This window comes from Nycticebus coucang, chromosome 2 (genome assembly GCF_027406575.1).
Source record: "Nycticebus coucang isolate mNycCou1 chromosome 2, mNycCou1.pri, whole genome shotgun sequence".
Lineage (NCBI taxonomy): Eukaryota > Metazoa > Chordata > Mammalia > Primates > Lorisidae > Nycticebus > Nycticebus coucang.
The window spans coordinates 133,273,368-133,289,988 of record NC_069781.1 but is presented as its reverse complement, the minus strand read 5'-3'; the positions used below and the strand labels follow the sequence as shown (position 1 = coordinate 133,289,988).

Sequence of the window (16,621 nt, the reverse complement as noted above, 5' to 3'; positions counted from 1 at the left end):
CAACAAAAAAGTAGCCGAACATTCTGGCAGGCGCCTATAGTCCCAGCTACTCAGGAGGCTGAGGCAAAAGAATCGCCTAAGCCCAGGAGTTGGAGGTTGATGTGAGCTGTGATGACACAGCACTCTACTGAGGATGATAAGGTGAGACTCCATCTCAAAAAAAAAAAACAACTGATTTATCAAGCTTCTGAAAGTTCGCTATCACCTTGCTCCCACTAAGTAATTTGTACAGGTCAAGATCCACAGTCCTTTTTATCTTTTTTTTTTCCAGTGTAAGCAGTGCTCAGACTTTATCCACATGTGTTTCTTTTTTTTTTTTTTTTTGTAGAGACAGAGTCTCACTATACCGCCCTCGGGTAGAGTGCCGTGGCGTCACACGGCTCACAGCAACCTCTAACTCTTGGGCTTACGCGATTCTCTTGCCTCAGCCTCCCAAGCAGCTGGGACTACAGGCACCCGCCACAATGCCCAGCTATTTTTTTTTGTTGCAGTTAGGCCGGGGCTGGGTTTGAACCCGCCACTCTCGGCATATGGGGCCGGCGCCCTACTCATTGAGCCACAGGTGCCGCCCAATCCACATGTGTTTCAATTAAAATTTCACAAGCTTTAGCCAGGTGAAGTGGCTGATGCCTATAATGCTAGCACTTTGGCAGGCCAAGGCAGGTGGATTACTTGAGACCAGCCTGAGCAAGAGCCAGACACCCATCTCTGAAAATAGCAAGGTGTTGTGGCGGGCGCCTGTAGTCCCAGCTACTGGGAAGGCTGAGGCAAAAGAATCACAAGCCCAAGAGTTTGAGGTTGCTATGAGCTATGACGCTACAGCACTCTACCCAGGGTGACAAAGTGAGACTCTGTCTCCAAAAAAAAAAATCACAAGTTTTGACTTTGAATCGGCTGATAAATAAAAGGTGTTAGTATGTGATCATATGGTTCTACCCGGGAAATGACAGTGAGCAGTGGAGCAGTAAGAATGCCATTGCTCCTGAGTCACTGGAGGTGTGAGCCTTGAAAGCAACATGAGCTGTTGGTGGCTGCTGACCTGGATGTCGCGGGTATGTGAACAACACCTTCTATGCAATAATATCAGAAAATAGGCCTGCACAGTGGCTCACCCTGTAATCCTAGCAGGAGGATTGCTAGAGCTCAGGAAATGAGGTTGCTGTGAATTATGGTGACGCTTGGCACTCTAGCCAGGTCAACACTGAGACTCTCACAAAAAAAGAACAGACCAGGGCGGCGCCTGTGGCTCAAAGGAGTAGGGCACCAGCCCCATATACCGGAGGTGGCAGGTTCAAACCCAGCCCCAGCCAAAGGGTATATGTGAAACTTAGTAAATGTGGAATGTAAATGTCTTAGCACAATAACTAAGAAAATGCCAGGAAGGCTATGTTAACCAGTGTGATGAAAATGTGTCAAACGGTCTATAAAACCAGTGTATGGTGCCCTATGATCACATTAATGTACACAGCTATGATTTAATAAAAAAAAAAAAAAAGGAACAGAACCGACAGTGGCAACACATCGTGGGCTGTCTGCTGCAGATGACACTGGCTTCCTTTTGTGGTAGTACCAAAGCACACGAAAAGGGTCTGCCACCCTCAGCTTCTCTTACCATCTTGGGTTTTAACAGAATTGCAAATTATTAACGTGAACATCTCATACTAGTTACGCTAAATAGTGGGGCCAAGTGAAGATACTAGGTTGTTGTGTAGAGTACATTTTAAAGTGAAACAAAGAATAGAGATTTTGAAAGCATCTCTTATTAAAATGTTCCTTTAAGTGCATTATGAGTCTAACGGGCTTTTGCTTTTCTGTCAGGTTATCTGTGCAACAGTGGCATTTGGCATGGGGATCGACAAACCGGATGTGCGGTTTGTGATCCATGCATCTCTCCCTAAGTCCATGGAGGGTTACTACCAAGAATCTGGGAGAGCTGGAAGAGATGGGGAGATGTCTCACTGCCTGCTTTTCTACACTTACCATGATGTGACCCGACTTAAAAGACTTATAATGAGTAAGCTGAGCTCCACTGGGAGATGCCCTGTTACCTTCAATCTTGTAATAATGATACACTCCTGCTTGGGTGTACTTTTGGTCATTTTCCTTAGTTATAGAAAATAACTAGACTAGAAGTTACATAGACTGGAAATTTTATTTTAGTTCTCTTTTACCATAAAGTGGTACTTGCTGTTACTTAAAACTCAAATGGTACAGTACAAGGCAGAAAATTTACAAACCATTTCTTATACTTTTACCCTAAGAAGCAACTCCTCTTATTGTTTCCTCTGTATCCAATTCCTACATGCAACCTATTTTAAAATCCTCCAATTTTAAGAAACTCCCTACATGTCCCTCTTCTTCCTCCTCCCTATTCTCCCCCATTAGAGGGAGGCAATAGCTTATATTTGGTGTCTACATTGCCCATGTGGATATATTTTAAAATGTAACTGGGATCATATTATACATACTTTTATACATCTACAGGGACCTGATCCTCTAGTCAACACTAGGATGTAATTATCACTTTAGTTAATATGCAGAGCTTGACTATACATAGTATAGAATTCCATAATATGGTCATTGTGCATTTATTAAACTAATTCCCACTTAATAGATCTTAGGTTGTTCATTGATATGTCTCACTGTTATCAATAGTGCTGTGTTGAACATCTTTGTACAGATATCTTTGGGTATCTGTACAATTATTTATATAGGGCATTCTAGACTTAGACTTGGCTAAGTCAAAACAAATACATACTTTAGAAATTTATTATGTAGTTTGCCGAATTTTGTACTAGGTTGTAGGGATAGCTAAATATATTTTCTAAATACATTTATTTATGTTGAGACCACTTTTCTGAGCGTGAGGAGTGGCACGTGAGCACGTGCCACCCCACCACCTTGTTTGTCAAGACAGCTAGAGGTGCTCCCATGAGGAGAGTGAACTTCATGAAGGCTTGTACTTTGTCCCCACGATCACTGGTATTCACAGTAGCAACAGGAGCAGTGGGAATAGTGGGAGTAGTGATAGAGTGATGGTGATTATTATAGATGGCATTTCTTTAGCATTTACTATATGCTGTTTGTTCTAAATGCTTTACATACATCAACTTATTTAATCTTCACAACAACCCTGAAAGATGGGACTATTTCTTTCCTCCATACAGAGGGAGGAAAACAAGATAAAGAGCTAGTAAGTGTCAGAGCCCTGATGGAAATCAAGTTTATCTGACTCCGAGGTTCGTGTTTCTTACACTATACCAAAATGGTACTCAATGAACAAAATGAAATTTTTACACTTTTATTTGCCTATTTGTGTATTTAAACAAAACCAATTTATGTTAGGTCCAAACAATTTAATAAGTATTGAAGTCCTGGGTGGTGCCTGTGGCTCAGTGAGTAGGGTGCCAGCCCCATATACCGTGGGTGGTGGGTTCAAACCCAGCCCCAGCCAAATTGCAACAAAAATATAGGTGGGTGTTGTGTCAGGCGCCTGTAGTCCCAGCTACTCGGGAGGCTGAGGCAAGCGAATTGCCTAAGCCCAGGAGTTGGAAGTTGCTGTGAGCTGTGTGATGTCACGGCATTCTACAGAGGACAATAAAGTGAGACTCTGTCTCTACTTTAAAAAAAGTATTTAAGTCCTAATAATGTAGCAACTGTTTGGAAAAAATAATACTCATAAACTGGAAGAAAAATGATATTTTTATTTTATTCTTAAGTAAACAAAATTGCTTACCAATGGGAAGTGTATACATCTGCTGTTCTCAAACCTTGGAATCAAGTTAGGCACTGCCACCCTCATTTCCTGTTTCACATTGTTTTCTTGATATACTTGTTTATATCATAGCAACTGACAAAAATCCAGCTTTGCAAAGACATTATACTGCCGAAAGGAAGGTTATGGCATAATCTGATGTTAAAACCATAAACTACCTCAAACTAGTGGTTTGTGTGATGTCCAACACATATCAGGTGTTGCTGTGTTTCCCTCATTTAGAATGTCCTGCAGGACCTGTTTGTGCAGTCTTAGGTCCATGGCACAGTTAAATATGACCTCAAATACTCAGGGAGATGGAGAGCCCATGCTCTACTTACTTGGGGCATTCAGTTCAGTATGTGATTGTGCAGTAAATATAACAAACATAAAAACCTTAATCATTGGGGAAAATGAAAATTTGGGGGGGAAACTTTTTTTTGCCTTGGTTTTTTGTTGTTGAAACAGAGTCTTACTCCATCTCCCAGGCTACCATACAGTGGCATCATATCTCACAGCAAACTCAGACTCCTGGGCTCCAGGGATCCTTCTGCCTCAACCTCCTGAGTAGCTGGGGCCATAGGCACCCAACACGACGACTCAGTGGGCTTTTTAATTTTTTCTGGAGACAGTGTTTCACTCTTGCTCAAACAAATCTAAACTCCTGAGCTCAAGCAATCCACCTGCCTCTCAGCCTCTCAGAGTGATAGGATGGCATGAGCCACTGTGCCTGGCACTTTTTTTCAATTTGAAAAAACAATCTAATATTTTATTCCTATTAAAACAATTCCTATGAAAGAAAATTCTTTTCTTTTCTTTTCTTTTTTTTTTTTTTGAAACAGAGTCTTGCTCTGTTGCCCTAGGATAGAGTGCCATTGCATTAGCTTAGCTCACAGCAATCTCAAACTCCTGGGTTCAAACAGACCTCTTGCCTCAGCCTTCCAAGTAGCTGGGACCATAGATGCCTGCCACAGGCCTGGCTAGTTTTTCTATGTTTAGTAGAGATGGAGTCTTACTTTTGCTCAGGCTGGTCTCAAACTCCTGAGCTCAGGGAACCCTCCCACCTCAGCCTCCCAGAGTACCAGGATTACAGGCATGAGCTACCACATCAGCCTAAAACTAGAATCTTGAGGGATGAACATAAATTGCAGTTAACTGTAATATAGAGTGATATCATATTGACATAGACTATTAATAGTAATTTTCTTGATGTTTAAAATTATATGAATCTATTCTAAATATTTCTCTTACTATACTTTTTCTCTTTTTTAGTGGAAAAAGATGGAAATCATCACACAAAAGAGACTCATTTCAATAATTTGTATAGCATGGTGCATTACTGTGAAAATATAACAGAATGCCGGAGAATACAGCTTTTGGCTTACTTTGGTGAAAATGGATTTAATCCTGATTTTTGTAAGAAATACCCAGATGTTTCTTGTGATAATTGCTGTAAAAGAAAGGTAAAATAAGAAATTTTAAAATTCTTTGTAATTAAGGGAATTGCCAAGATATTTTTTTCTTCTGGTTTAGAAACATAAATATAAGTTAGATACATAGGTGATTGTCCCCAAGGGACAAGACAAGGGAAAGATGGCTTCCTCCCTATAGTAATTTGGCATAGAAGCATTTTAGAAGTAATTTTATCTTTTCTTAATAATTATAAAAGCCTGTAAAAAATATATATATATACTGGACATCTACAAGTCCAAAACATTTATGTATTTTGACTGAGGTTATGTATGTGCACTGATAATTATAGTATTAGAAATATCATTAATATGTATATATCCCATAAGATCTAATATGGGCAGGTAGAATATTTTAAATTCAGCTATAACCTATATTTAAATATCAAAAGGGTAACAATAGCTGGTGTACTGTGTTTTTGAATTCAAACCAATTAAATTGCTTCATTATGTGTTTTGTTTTTAAATTATAAAGAAAAATGGGGTTGGTGCCTATGGCTCAAAGAGTAGGGCACCAGCCCCATATACCGGAGATGGTGGGTTCAAACCCGGCCCTGGCCAAAAACTGCAACAACAATTAAAAAAAAGAAAAAAATGGCAGTGGCTTCTGCATGAATTCATAATCATCCTATAATAACCTTGGGAAGTTGTTGATTTCAATCATTAGGTACTTTTTGTACTTATGATAATTCTGCATTGTATTTTTATTTTATTGATTTGTTTAGTTTAGTTTTTGAGACAAAGTTTCACTATGTCGCCCTCGGTAGAGTGCTGTGTCATCACAGCTCACAGCAACCTAAAACTCTAGGGCTTAACCGATTCTCTTGCCTCAGCCTCCCAAGCAGCTGGGACTACAGGTACCCACCACAATGCCTGGCTATTTTTTTGTTGCAGTTGTCATTGTTGTTTAGCAGACCCAGGCTGGGCTCGAACCCGCCAGCCCTGGTGTATGTGACTGGCACCCTTCTTACTGAGCTATGGGTGCTAAGTCTTTTTATTTATTTTTGAGACAGAGTCTCACTCTGTCACTGTTGGTAGAGTGCTGTGACATCATAGCTCACGGCAACCTCAAACTCTTGGACTCAAGTGATCCTTTTGCCTCAGCCTCCCAAGTAGCTGGGACTGCAGGCTTCCATCACATCTAGGTCCTGAACGCCCTGAGCTCGGGCAGTTCACCCACCTCAGCATCCTAGAGTGCTCAGGATTACTAAGTGAGAGCCACTGTGCCCGGTGATAACTCTGCATTTTAACGTCTGCTGTTTACCAAACATTTTCACATTTGGTGTATTATTTAAAATGTTTATGCGAGGTGTTGGAGCTTAACAGGTAGACAAGATATGGACCACTTCATGGACTAGAGGAGGACACACATGTGCTTTTACCTAGCTTTGATACTTACAGAGTTACACGCACCAGCCAGAGCACAGGGTGATCACCCTGATTCATGGCCGTCTCCTACCACCCAGCCACCCTAGCCGGTGACACTGGGGTGATCATTTCACTCATTCAGCGGATACCTGTTGAGCTCTGTAGTAGGCACTGTCCTTTAGGTACATCATTGAACAAAATCAATAAAAATCCTAGCCTTTGTGGAGCTTCCATGCTAGTGAGGGGAGGCTGATTACAATAGTATGTGTTAAAGGACAAGGACTGCAGTCCTTGCACAACAGAGGGGAGAAAGGACTGTAGTGAGAGCATGACAGAGGTGCTTAGAGGGATGTAGGGTGTGGTATTACTATAGACAGGGCAGCCTGTGGGAGTCTGAGGTCAGATCTGAGCAAAAACTTGAAGGGAGTTGGTGAATAGCTCTCTGGATATGAGCATTTTTGGCAGAAGCTTTAGCTAAAAACAAGGTCCTTAGGAGGGGTATGCTTGGTATATTTAAGGAACAGGAAGGAAGCCCGGGGGACTGACTAGGGTTGGGAGCCAGGGAGGGGGGCAAAGTGCTGGAGGGCAGAGTCCTGGAATGACTGAAGAGTAGAGCTGTCCTCAGCCATGTGGCAGGGCAATCAGGAGCTTTATTTGGGACTGTTGAGTTACACAGGTGTACTAGATGGAGAATTCTGAAAAGAGGCTGTGGTACATACCACTTTGGAAGTAACTGCCACATAGATGACATTTAAAGCCATGAGAGCAGATGAAATCTTCAAGGGTTTAAGTTTAGACAGAAGAGGAAAAAGCAGACTTATCACTGGGACATAAAGAAATAAAGGGGAAGGAGATGAAGAAAGAGAATCGTAAGATAAGAGGGAAACAAGGAAGCTAAGGGCAGAACTTGTTCAAAGAGAAAGGAATGCTGAAAACGCGGTGCTGCCGTGGAGTGAGTAGAGGATGGCAAGGACTACAGGCATGGTAGTGACCAGGACCATTTGCAGTAGAGTGGGGCAAAATTGGAGGCATTTGACTACTTAGTTTTTCTGCAAAGATGAGCAGAGAAATAGGGCAGTAGCTGGCGGGGAAGGAGAGTCTAGAAATGACCAGCAAAGTGGTATGTTTGCATTCTGACTGGAGTGAATCTGTCCAGGGTAAAAGCTCGATGTGTGAGGAAAGGAGGCTTGCTGAGGTGCTGTCTCTGAAGGGGCAGCAGAGAGTGGGGTCCATGTGAAGGTGGAGGGCTTGGCTCTGAGCAGGAGCTGGGAGACTGCTCTGCAGTGACAGGGGAGCATCAGGAAGCCAGAGTAGGTGCTGCAAGTGGGTAGATGCAGGTGGAGGCAGAGTCTGCAAAAAGCTCTCCTAATGCATTAGTTTCTCATCAGGATATGCAGAAGATTGAAGAGAAAGAGGAGAAAGTATAACACAGTCATTTAGGATGGAGTCAGCAGACTTCCTCCTAAAGAACCAGATAGTAAATATTTTATTTTATTATATTTTTTTTTTTTGAGATAGTCTCACTTTGTTGCCCTCAGTAGAGTGCTGTAGCATCACAGCTCACAGCAACCTCAAACTCTTGGACTTAAGCGATTCTCTTGCCTCAGCCTCCCAATTAGCTGGGACTGCAGGCGCCCGCCACAATGCCCGGCTTTTTTTGTTGTTGTAGTTGTTCGTTGTTGTTTGACAGGCCTAGGCTGAGTTCGAACCCCCCAGCTCCAGTGTATGTGGCTGGCACCCTACCCACTCATCTATAGACGCTGAGCCCAGGTAGTAAATGTTTCAGACTTTGCAACCATATAATCTCTGTCACAACTACCTAACTCTGCCATTGTAGTCCAAAAGCAGACGTAAACAGTAAATACCCCAGTTGTCCATTCCTGTTCCATAGCTAAGTTCCAGTAAAAGTTCATTTACAAAATAGGCTTGTAGTTATGGGCCATAGCTCTGCTGGCTCCTGTTGGAAGAGAGTGGAGGATTGGGTTTGGGGAGTGTAGTAATTACCTGAGGCATGGATGGTCCACTTGAGGTTTGTGGCAATGTGTTGAAAACAAACAAAAATATAGCCGGGCGTTGTGGCAGGCGCCTGTAGTCCCAGCTACTCGGGAGGCTGAAGCAAGAGAATCGCTTAAGCACAGGAGTTGGAGGTTGCTGTGAGCTGTGTGAGGCCACGGCACTCTACCGAGGGCCATAAAGTGAGACTCTGTCTCTACAAAAAAAAAAAGAAAACAAAAATAGTCAGCATAGTGTTTCTCCAGCCAGGTTCAGCCACACAGGTACAGGCATAGAGTAAGTGGAAAATCAGATCTGCTCCGTTGTTCCAGGTGATGTGGTAGAGTGACCTAAGGGGAGGGAGGGAGTGGGCATTTATAAGAGCTGGTGGTGATGGCTGTATATTCAAGCTGAGTTAGGAATTCATCTGAATCTGCGGGTCAGTGGGTTGGCAGTCCCAGTGGACTGTTGGAGTCAGAAACAAGACCATGGGAGTTAGGAAGATTGAAGGAGGTGATCTGGGAATGGAGGGTTAGCCATTATTAGGTAGCATGAAAAGGGAGGTGTGGGATGGGGCCATGTGGAGAACAGGATTGTCAGAGCAGAGACAGTTCAGACACCAAACGGCAGAATATTGAAAGACCATCATTTGTATATATGCAAGTATCAGGAATTAAATTGGAAATGAGAATGAGGTGGAATGACAGGGCACTCTTTTTTTTTTTTCCTTTTTTTTTTTAAGACACTAGAGTCTCACACTGTCATCCTGGGTAAGAGTGCTGCAGCATTATAGCTCAAAGCAACCTCAAACTCCTGGGCTCAAGCAGTCCTCTTGCCTCAGTTTTTTTGTTTGTTTGTTTTTTCCTTTCTACTTTTAGTAGAAACAGGGTCTCACTCTTACTCAGGCTGGTCTCAAACTTCTGGGCTCAGGCGATCCACCCACCTCACCCTCTATAGAATTCTGGGATTACAGGCATGAGCCACTGACAAGCCAGGGCACTGTTTTTTTGGTAAAGGATTGACTTTCGCCAAAGACCCAGAAGATGTTAGAATTCATGAATTTGTATGGCAGGACAGAATTTTTCATCCAAAGGTTGTCACCATCCAGAAATTGACAGAGCACTAAAGAATTTTATTAAAAATATATACATGTATACACAGTGTGTATACTCCTGTCACCAGACCTCTATTAGCCATTTGACAAACAAGATGTGTCATTGTGAAAGAGTAATGACGTAGTTACAGTAGAGTGCTAATTGTTCTGGAACTTAGGCAAAAGTGAGTGTTTGAAACTCCTGAGTTTTTTGTCTTGCTTTCTTCGGTTTGGAAATGGGTTATGATCAATCTACCACAGTTAATATTAAACCCTAGTTATCTAAGCATCATTTTCTTAGAGTAGAAAGTAATCTCTTTTTATTCATAGGATTATAAAATGAAAGATGTGACTGATGATGTAAAAAGCATTATAAGATTTGTTCAAGAACATAGTTTATCACGAAGAGCAAGAAATATAAAACACATTGGTCCTCCTGGAAGATTTACTATGAATATGCTGGTCGATATTTTCTTGGGTAAGTCATCTTTTTTATTGTTTGAGTTACAGCAATTGAAATTGAACCTTTAAAGATTACAAGTCCATAGGGAAAAAAATCTCTTTTGTCTTTTTTGTTATAAAACTTAAGAGTTTCTGACTAAAATCTTTTGAGCAGTGGTTCTCAACCTTCCTAATGCTGCAACCCTTAAATACAGTTCCTGTGGGTCCTGACCCACAGGTTGAGAACCGCTGCTTTTGAGTAACAAGAATAAATAAGTTTTTATGAATTAAGCCCATTATTTCATAGAATTTACATGAATCATTAAAATGAGGTAGTTTCACATACAAAAAAGAAAATAAAAAGCTTATACACATTCACCTGAGTGAGTGGAATGAGAGTTGCTTAGACAGGGCGGCGCCTGTGGCTCAGTGAGTAGGGCGCTGGCCCCATATGCCGAAGGTGGTGGGTTCAAACCCAGCCCCGGCCAAACTGCAACAAAAAAATAGCCGGGCGTTGTGGTGGGCGCCTGTAATCCCAGCTGCTCGGGAGGCTGAGGCAAGAGAATCGCGTAAGCCCAAGAGTTAGAGGTTGCTGTGAGCCGTGTGACGCCACGGCACTCTACCGAGGGTGGTACAATGAGACTCTGTCTCTACAAAAAAAAAAAAAAGAGTTGCTTAGACAACTGCTGGGTCAAGAGGGCAGCCTGCACAAAGTGCTTAAGCCTTTTTGCTTAAGGCTCTATTAAAATGATGGTAAGAGGCCTGGGCATGGTCGCTCACACCTGTGATCCCACTGGGAGGTGAAGTAAAAGGATTACTTGAGGTAGGGAGTTTGAGACCAACTTGAGCAAAAAGCCCTGTCTCTACCAGGAAAAGAAAAAAAAAAAAAAAAAAACGATAGGGTGGGGGTCTCAGTGTGTGACACACCTTTTGGGGCCGAGACACAACTATAAGAAGGACTTTACCAAACAAATGTAATCAGTATAACCTGGCTTCTTGTACCCTCAATAAATCCCCAACAATAAAAAAAAAATTTTTTTAATTATAGTAGGGAAATAAAATAGGGATTAAATCTGTTAGAGACTGTCATCACATTAGGTTATAAAAATATTTTACGAAATGGATGGAAGCATATTGACAAGTAGAACAAAATGCAATCAAACCACAACTCAAAATAAATGTAGGGAAGAGGCCTGGCTCAGTAACTCATGCCTATAATTTTACCACTATGAGAGTCTGGGGAAGAATTTGAGGTGAAGTAGATCTAGATGTAAAAATAATAGAAGAAACCCATCTTAATGGCTCGGCACCTGTAGCCCAGTGGCTAGGGCGCCAGCCACATACACTGGTGCTAGGGGATTTGAACTCATCCCCGGCCTGCCAAACAATGACAACTACAACCAAAAAATAACTGGACGTTGTGGGCACCTGTAGTCCCAGCTAATTGGGAGGCTGAGGCAAGAGAGTCACTTAAGCCCAGAAGTTTGAGGTTGCTGTGAGCTGTGATGTTACGGCACTCTACTGAGGGCAACACAAGTAAGACTCTGTCTCAAGAAGGAGGCGGAGCAAGATGGCAGCCGAGTAACAGCTTCCTTGCATCTGGGCACCGTGAGTCGGGGGAGATAGGACTCCAGGCATCTCTGGCTGGTGGGAACTGCCTATCATCACTCCTATGAGGCTACAGGGAGTCAGCGAGAGACTTCTGGACCCCAAGAGGAGGACTAAAACAGTGGAAAACCGGCAAGTGGTCGCGTGTGTTCAATCCGTCTAAACCCGCCCACAACTGTAAGTTCAGTAGCAGCGAGACTGCAAACCAGAAAGGCCTTACCTGTGAACTGTTTTGATGTCCTTGGACTTGGCACTGAGTTGAACTGCCTTGGGGAAGGCCTGAGCGGGAGTGCAGAGAACTTTGGCCGTTGTCTAGGGCCCCAGTCTGAGCCGCTGAGCCAGACGGAGCTAATAGTGTTTGGCGGTGGGTCACACGGATCCATTGTCAGTGATCTGCCCCGGCAAGCTCTGCCCTCAGGGTCGCAGAGCTAGAAACGGGTGGGAGCTGGTAACCCAGCAACCAAGTAGCCTAAGGGTGGGGTCTGAGCCGCCTTGCAGCCCTAACCCTCAGGGGCAGAGTGAGACCGGTTTTGGCACCCTGGGTAAGTGGATAGCCACTTCAGCAGTGATTCCAGCAAGAAAGCTGGGAAAGCTTCTGCTCAGCAAGTTTACAAGTTCAAAGTGCCTTTTAAGTGGGCTGAAGAGAGATTTAGGGTGTCTACCTGCTGGGGTTTGAGAAATCAGCTGCCTCCAGTCGTATCAGAACTGTGACTAACATCTCATACCCCATAAGACCACGTGTTGCCCAGACAATATTCAATAACATATACAAACTGCTTTGTTTTTGGTTGTGTATTTTTTTCTTTTTTTTTTTTTGTTTGTTTGTTTATTTTGACGTTGTTGATGTTCTTTTGTTTTTTAATTTCAATCTTTTCCATACAGATCCCTTTTTCTTTCTCAATTTTTCTAGTTTAATTATAATTTCCCATTGCTGCCTTTTTTAATAACTACAACTTCATTTTTGCTAGTGTTTCTACCGCTATCATTTGGTTTTTCACCCCATTGTATCCCCGTAAAGTTTTCTGTTTGCTTGTTTTGGTTTGATTTATAGCATTTTTGTCTTTCCTCTCTACTTGGTGGAGGTGGGGTACTGTATCTGATCAGGTTAGCAAAGAGCTGCTGACCTCAAGGGAACCACCCAACTGGGGCACCCCCAGAAGGTGGGGTTTTTTAAGGTTGTGTCAAAGTACCCTACTGTACACCTATATTGCCCTGTCTCCCTCTTTCTGTGCCTCTCTTCTTTTTGTCAATATTCCTTATCCCCACCCCCTCGCCTTTCTCTATCTTTCTTTTTTTTTTCTTATCACTCGGTCCTCTTTCTTTCATCCCTTTTTTGCTATTCAATCTTCTCACCCTTCTGGTCCTGTAACCCTTAGTCCACAGGCACAAGATCTTAAAGAGCAAGAGGAAGTGAAAGGAAAATTAGGGCAAGGAAACAGATAAAAGAAATCACTCATGAGGAAGAATCAGCAGAAAACTCCAGGCAACATGAAGAACCAGTCCAGAACAACCCCGCCAAGGGACCATGAGGTAGCTACTGCAGAGGATTCCACCTATACAGAAATGTTAGGAATGACAGAAAGGGAATTTAGAATACACATGTTGAAAACAATGAAAGAAATGATGGAAACAATGAAGGAAACTGCTAATAAAGTGGAAAATAACCAAAAGGAAATCCAAAAACAGAATCAAATCAGAGATGAACGATATGAAGAATATAAAAAGGATATAGCAGAGCTGAAGGAAATGAAACAGTCAATCAGGGAACTTAAAGATGCAATGGAAAGTATCAGCAACAGGTTAGACCATGCAGAAGAAAGAATTTCAGAGGTAGAAGACAAAGTTCGTGAGATAACTCAGATAGTAAAAGAGGCAGAAAAGAAGAGAGAGAAAGCAGAACGTTCACTGTCAGAATTATGGGACTTTATGAAGCGTTCCAACATACGAGTTATAGGAATTCCAGAAGGGGAAGAAGAATGCCCCAGAGGAATGGAAGCCATACTAGAGAATATTATAAAAGAAAATTTCCCAAACATCACCAAAGATTCTGACACACTGCTTTCAGAGGGATATCGGACCCCAGGTCGCCTCAACTCTAACCGAGCTTCTCCAAGACACATTGTGATGAACCTGTCCAAAGTCAAGACAAAAGAAAAGATTCTGCGAGCTGCCAGGAGTAAGCGCCAGTTGACCTACAGGGGCAAATCCATCAGAGTGACCGCAGACTTCTCTAATGAAACTTTCCAAGCAAGAAGACAATGGTCATCTACCTTTAATCTACTTAAACAGAACAATTTTCAGCCCAGAATTCTGTACCCTGCTAAGCTAAGCTTCAAAATTGATGGAGAAATCAAATCATTTATGGATATACAAACATTGAGGAAATTCGCCACAACAAGACCAGCTCTACGGGAAATACTTCAACCTGTTCTGCACACTGACCACCACAATGGATCAGCAGCAAAGTAAGAACTCAGAAATCAAAGGACAGAGCCTAACCTCCACACTGATGCAAAAGATAAAACTAAGCAATGGACTCTCACCAAATAAGACGAATAGAATACTACCACACTTATCAATTATCTCCATAAATGTTAATGGCTTGAATTCCCCACTGAAGAGACATAGATTGGCTGACTGGATTAAAAAACACAAGCCATCCATTTGCTGTCTGCAAGAAACACACCTGGCTTCAAAAGACAAATTAAAGCTCCGAGTCAAGGGATGGAAGACAATTTTTCAGGCAAATGGAATTCAGAAGAAAAGAGGAGTTGCAATCTTATTTTCAGATACATGTGGATTTAAAGCAACTAAAGTCAAAAAAGACAAAGATGGTCACTTTATATTGGTCAAGGGAAAACTACAACAAGAAGACATTTCAATTCTAAATATTTATGCACCCAATTTAAATGCTCCCAGATTCTTGAAGCAGACCTTACTCAGTCTGAGCAATATGATATCTGATAATACCATCATAACAGGGGACTTTAACACACCTCTTACAGAGTTGGACAGATCCTCTAAACAGAAATTAAACAAAGATATAAGAGATTTAAATGAGACCCTAGAACAACTATGCTTGATAGACGCATATAGAACACTCCATCCCAAAGATAAAGAATATACATTCTTCTCATCACCCCATGGAACATTCTCCAAAATTGATCATATCCTGTGACACAAAACAAATATCAACAGAATCAAAAGAATCGAAATTTTACCTTGTATCTTTTCAGACCATAAGGCACTAAAGGTGGAACTCAACTCTTAACAAAAATGCTCGACCCCACCCAAAGGCATGGAAATTAAACAATCTTCTGTTGAATAACAGATGGGTGCAGGAAGAAATAAAACAGGAAATCATTAACTTCCTTGAGCATAACAACAATGAAGACACAAGCTACCAAAACCTGTGGGATACTGCAAAAGCAGTTTTGAGAGGAAAATTCATCGCTTTAGATGCCTACATTCGAGAAACAGAAAGAGAGCACATCAACAGTCTCACAAGAGATCTTATGGAATTGGAAAAAGAAGAACAATCTAAGCCTAAACTCAGTAGAAGAAAAGAAATATCCAAAATCAAATCAGAGATCAATGAAATTGAAAACAAAAGAATCATTCAGAAAATTAATGAAACAAGGAGTTGGTTTTTTGAAAAAATAAATAAAATAGATAAACCATTGGCCAGACTTACTAGAAATAGAAAAGTAAAATCTCTAGTAACCTCAATCAGAAACGATAAAGGGGAAATAACAACTGATCCCACAGAGATACAAGAGATCATCTCTGAATACTACCAGAAACTCTATGCCCAGAAATTTGACAATGTGAAGGAAATGGATCAATATTTGGAATCACACCCTCTCCCTAGACTTATCCAGGAAGAAATAGACCTCCTGAACAGACCAATTTCAAGCACTGAGATCAAAGAAACAATAAAAAAGCTTCCAACCAAAAAATGCCCTGGTCCAGATGGCTTCACTCCAGAATTCTATCAAACCTTCAAGGAAGAGCTTATTCCTGTACTGCAGAAATTATTCCAAAAAATTGAGGAAGAAGGAATCTTCCCCAACACATTCTATGAAGCAAACATCACCCTGATACCAAAACCAGGAAAAGACCCGAACAAAAAGGAGAATTTCAGACCAATCTCACTCATGAATATAGATGGAAAAATTCTCAACAAAATCCTAGCCAATAGATTACAGCTTATCATCAAAAAAGTCATTCATCATGATCAAGTAGGCTTCATCCCAGGGATGCAAGGCTGGTTTAACATACGCAAGTCCATAAATGTTATCCACCATATCAACAGAGGCAAAAATAAAGATCACATGATCCTCTCAATAGATGCAGAAAAAGCATTTGATAAAATCCAGCATCCTTTTCTAATTAGAACACTGAAGAGTATAGGCATAGGTGGCACATTTCTAAAACTGATTGAAGCTATCTATGACAAACCCACAGCCAATATTTTACTGAATGGAGTTAAACTGAAAGCTTTTCCTCTTAGAACTGGAACCAGACAAGGTTGTCCTCTGTCACCTTTACTATTCAACATAGTGCTGGAAGTTCTAGCCAATACAATTAGGCAAGACAAGGAAATCAAGGGAATCCAAATGGGAGCAGAGGAGGTCAAACTCTCCCTCTTTGCTGACGACATGATCTTATACTTAGAGAACCCCAAAGACTCAACCACAAGACTCCTAGAAGTCATCAAAAAATACAGTAATGTTTCAGGATATAAAATCAATGTCCACAAGTCAGTAGCCTTTGTATACACCAATAACAGTCAAGATGAGAAGCTAATTAAGGACACAACTCCCTTCACCATAGTCTCAAAGAAAATGAAATACCTAGGAATATACCTAACGAAGGAGGTGAAGGACCTTTATA

At 41.6% G+C, this 16,621-nt stretch overlaps 1 protein-coding gene across 11 annotated transcripts in view; it reads left to right on the top strand.

Moving 5' to 3' along the window:
• BLM (BLM RecQ like helicase) overlaps positions 1 to 16,621 on the top strand; it is a 125,981-nt gene that overhangs the window by 71,548 nt on the left and 37,812 nt on the right. For all 11 annotated transcript variants that reach the window (XM_053581934.1, XM_053581937.1, XM_053581933.1 and 8 more), the window contains 3 exons: positions 1,819 to 2,014; positions 5,027 to 5,217; positions 10,007 to 10,154. In XM_053581934.1, coding sequence (XP_053437909.1) covers positions 1,819 to 2,014; positions 5,027 to 5,217; positions 10,007 to 10,154 — 535 coding nt within the window. The remainder of the gene's footprint in view (positions 1 to 1,818; positions 2,015 to 5,026; positions 5,218 to 10,006; positions 10,155 to 16,621) is intronic.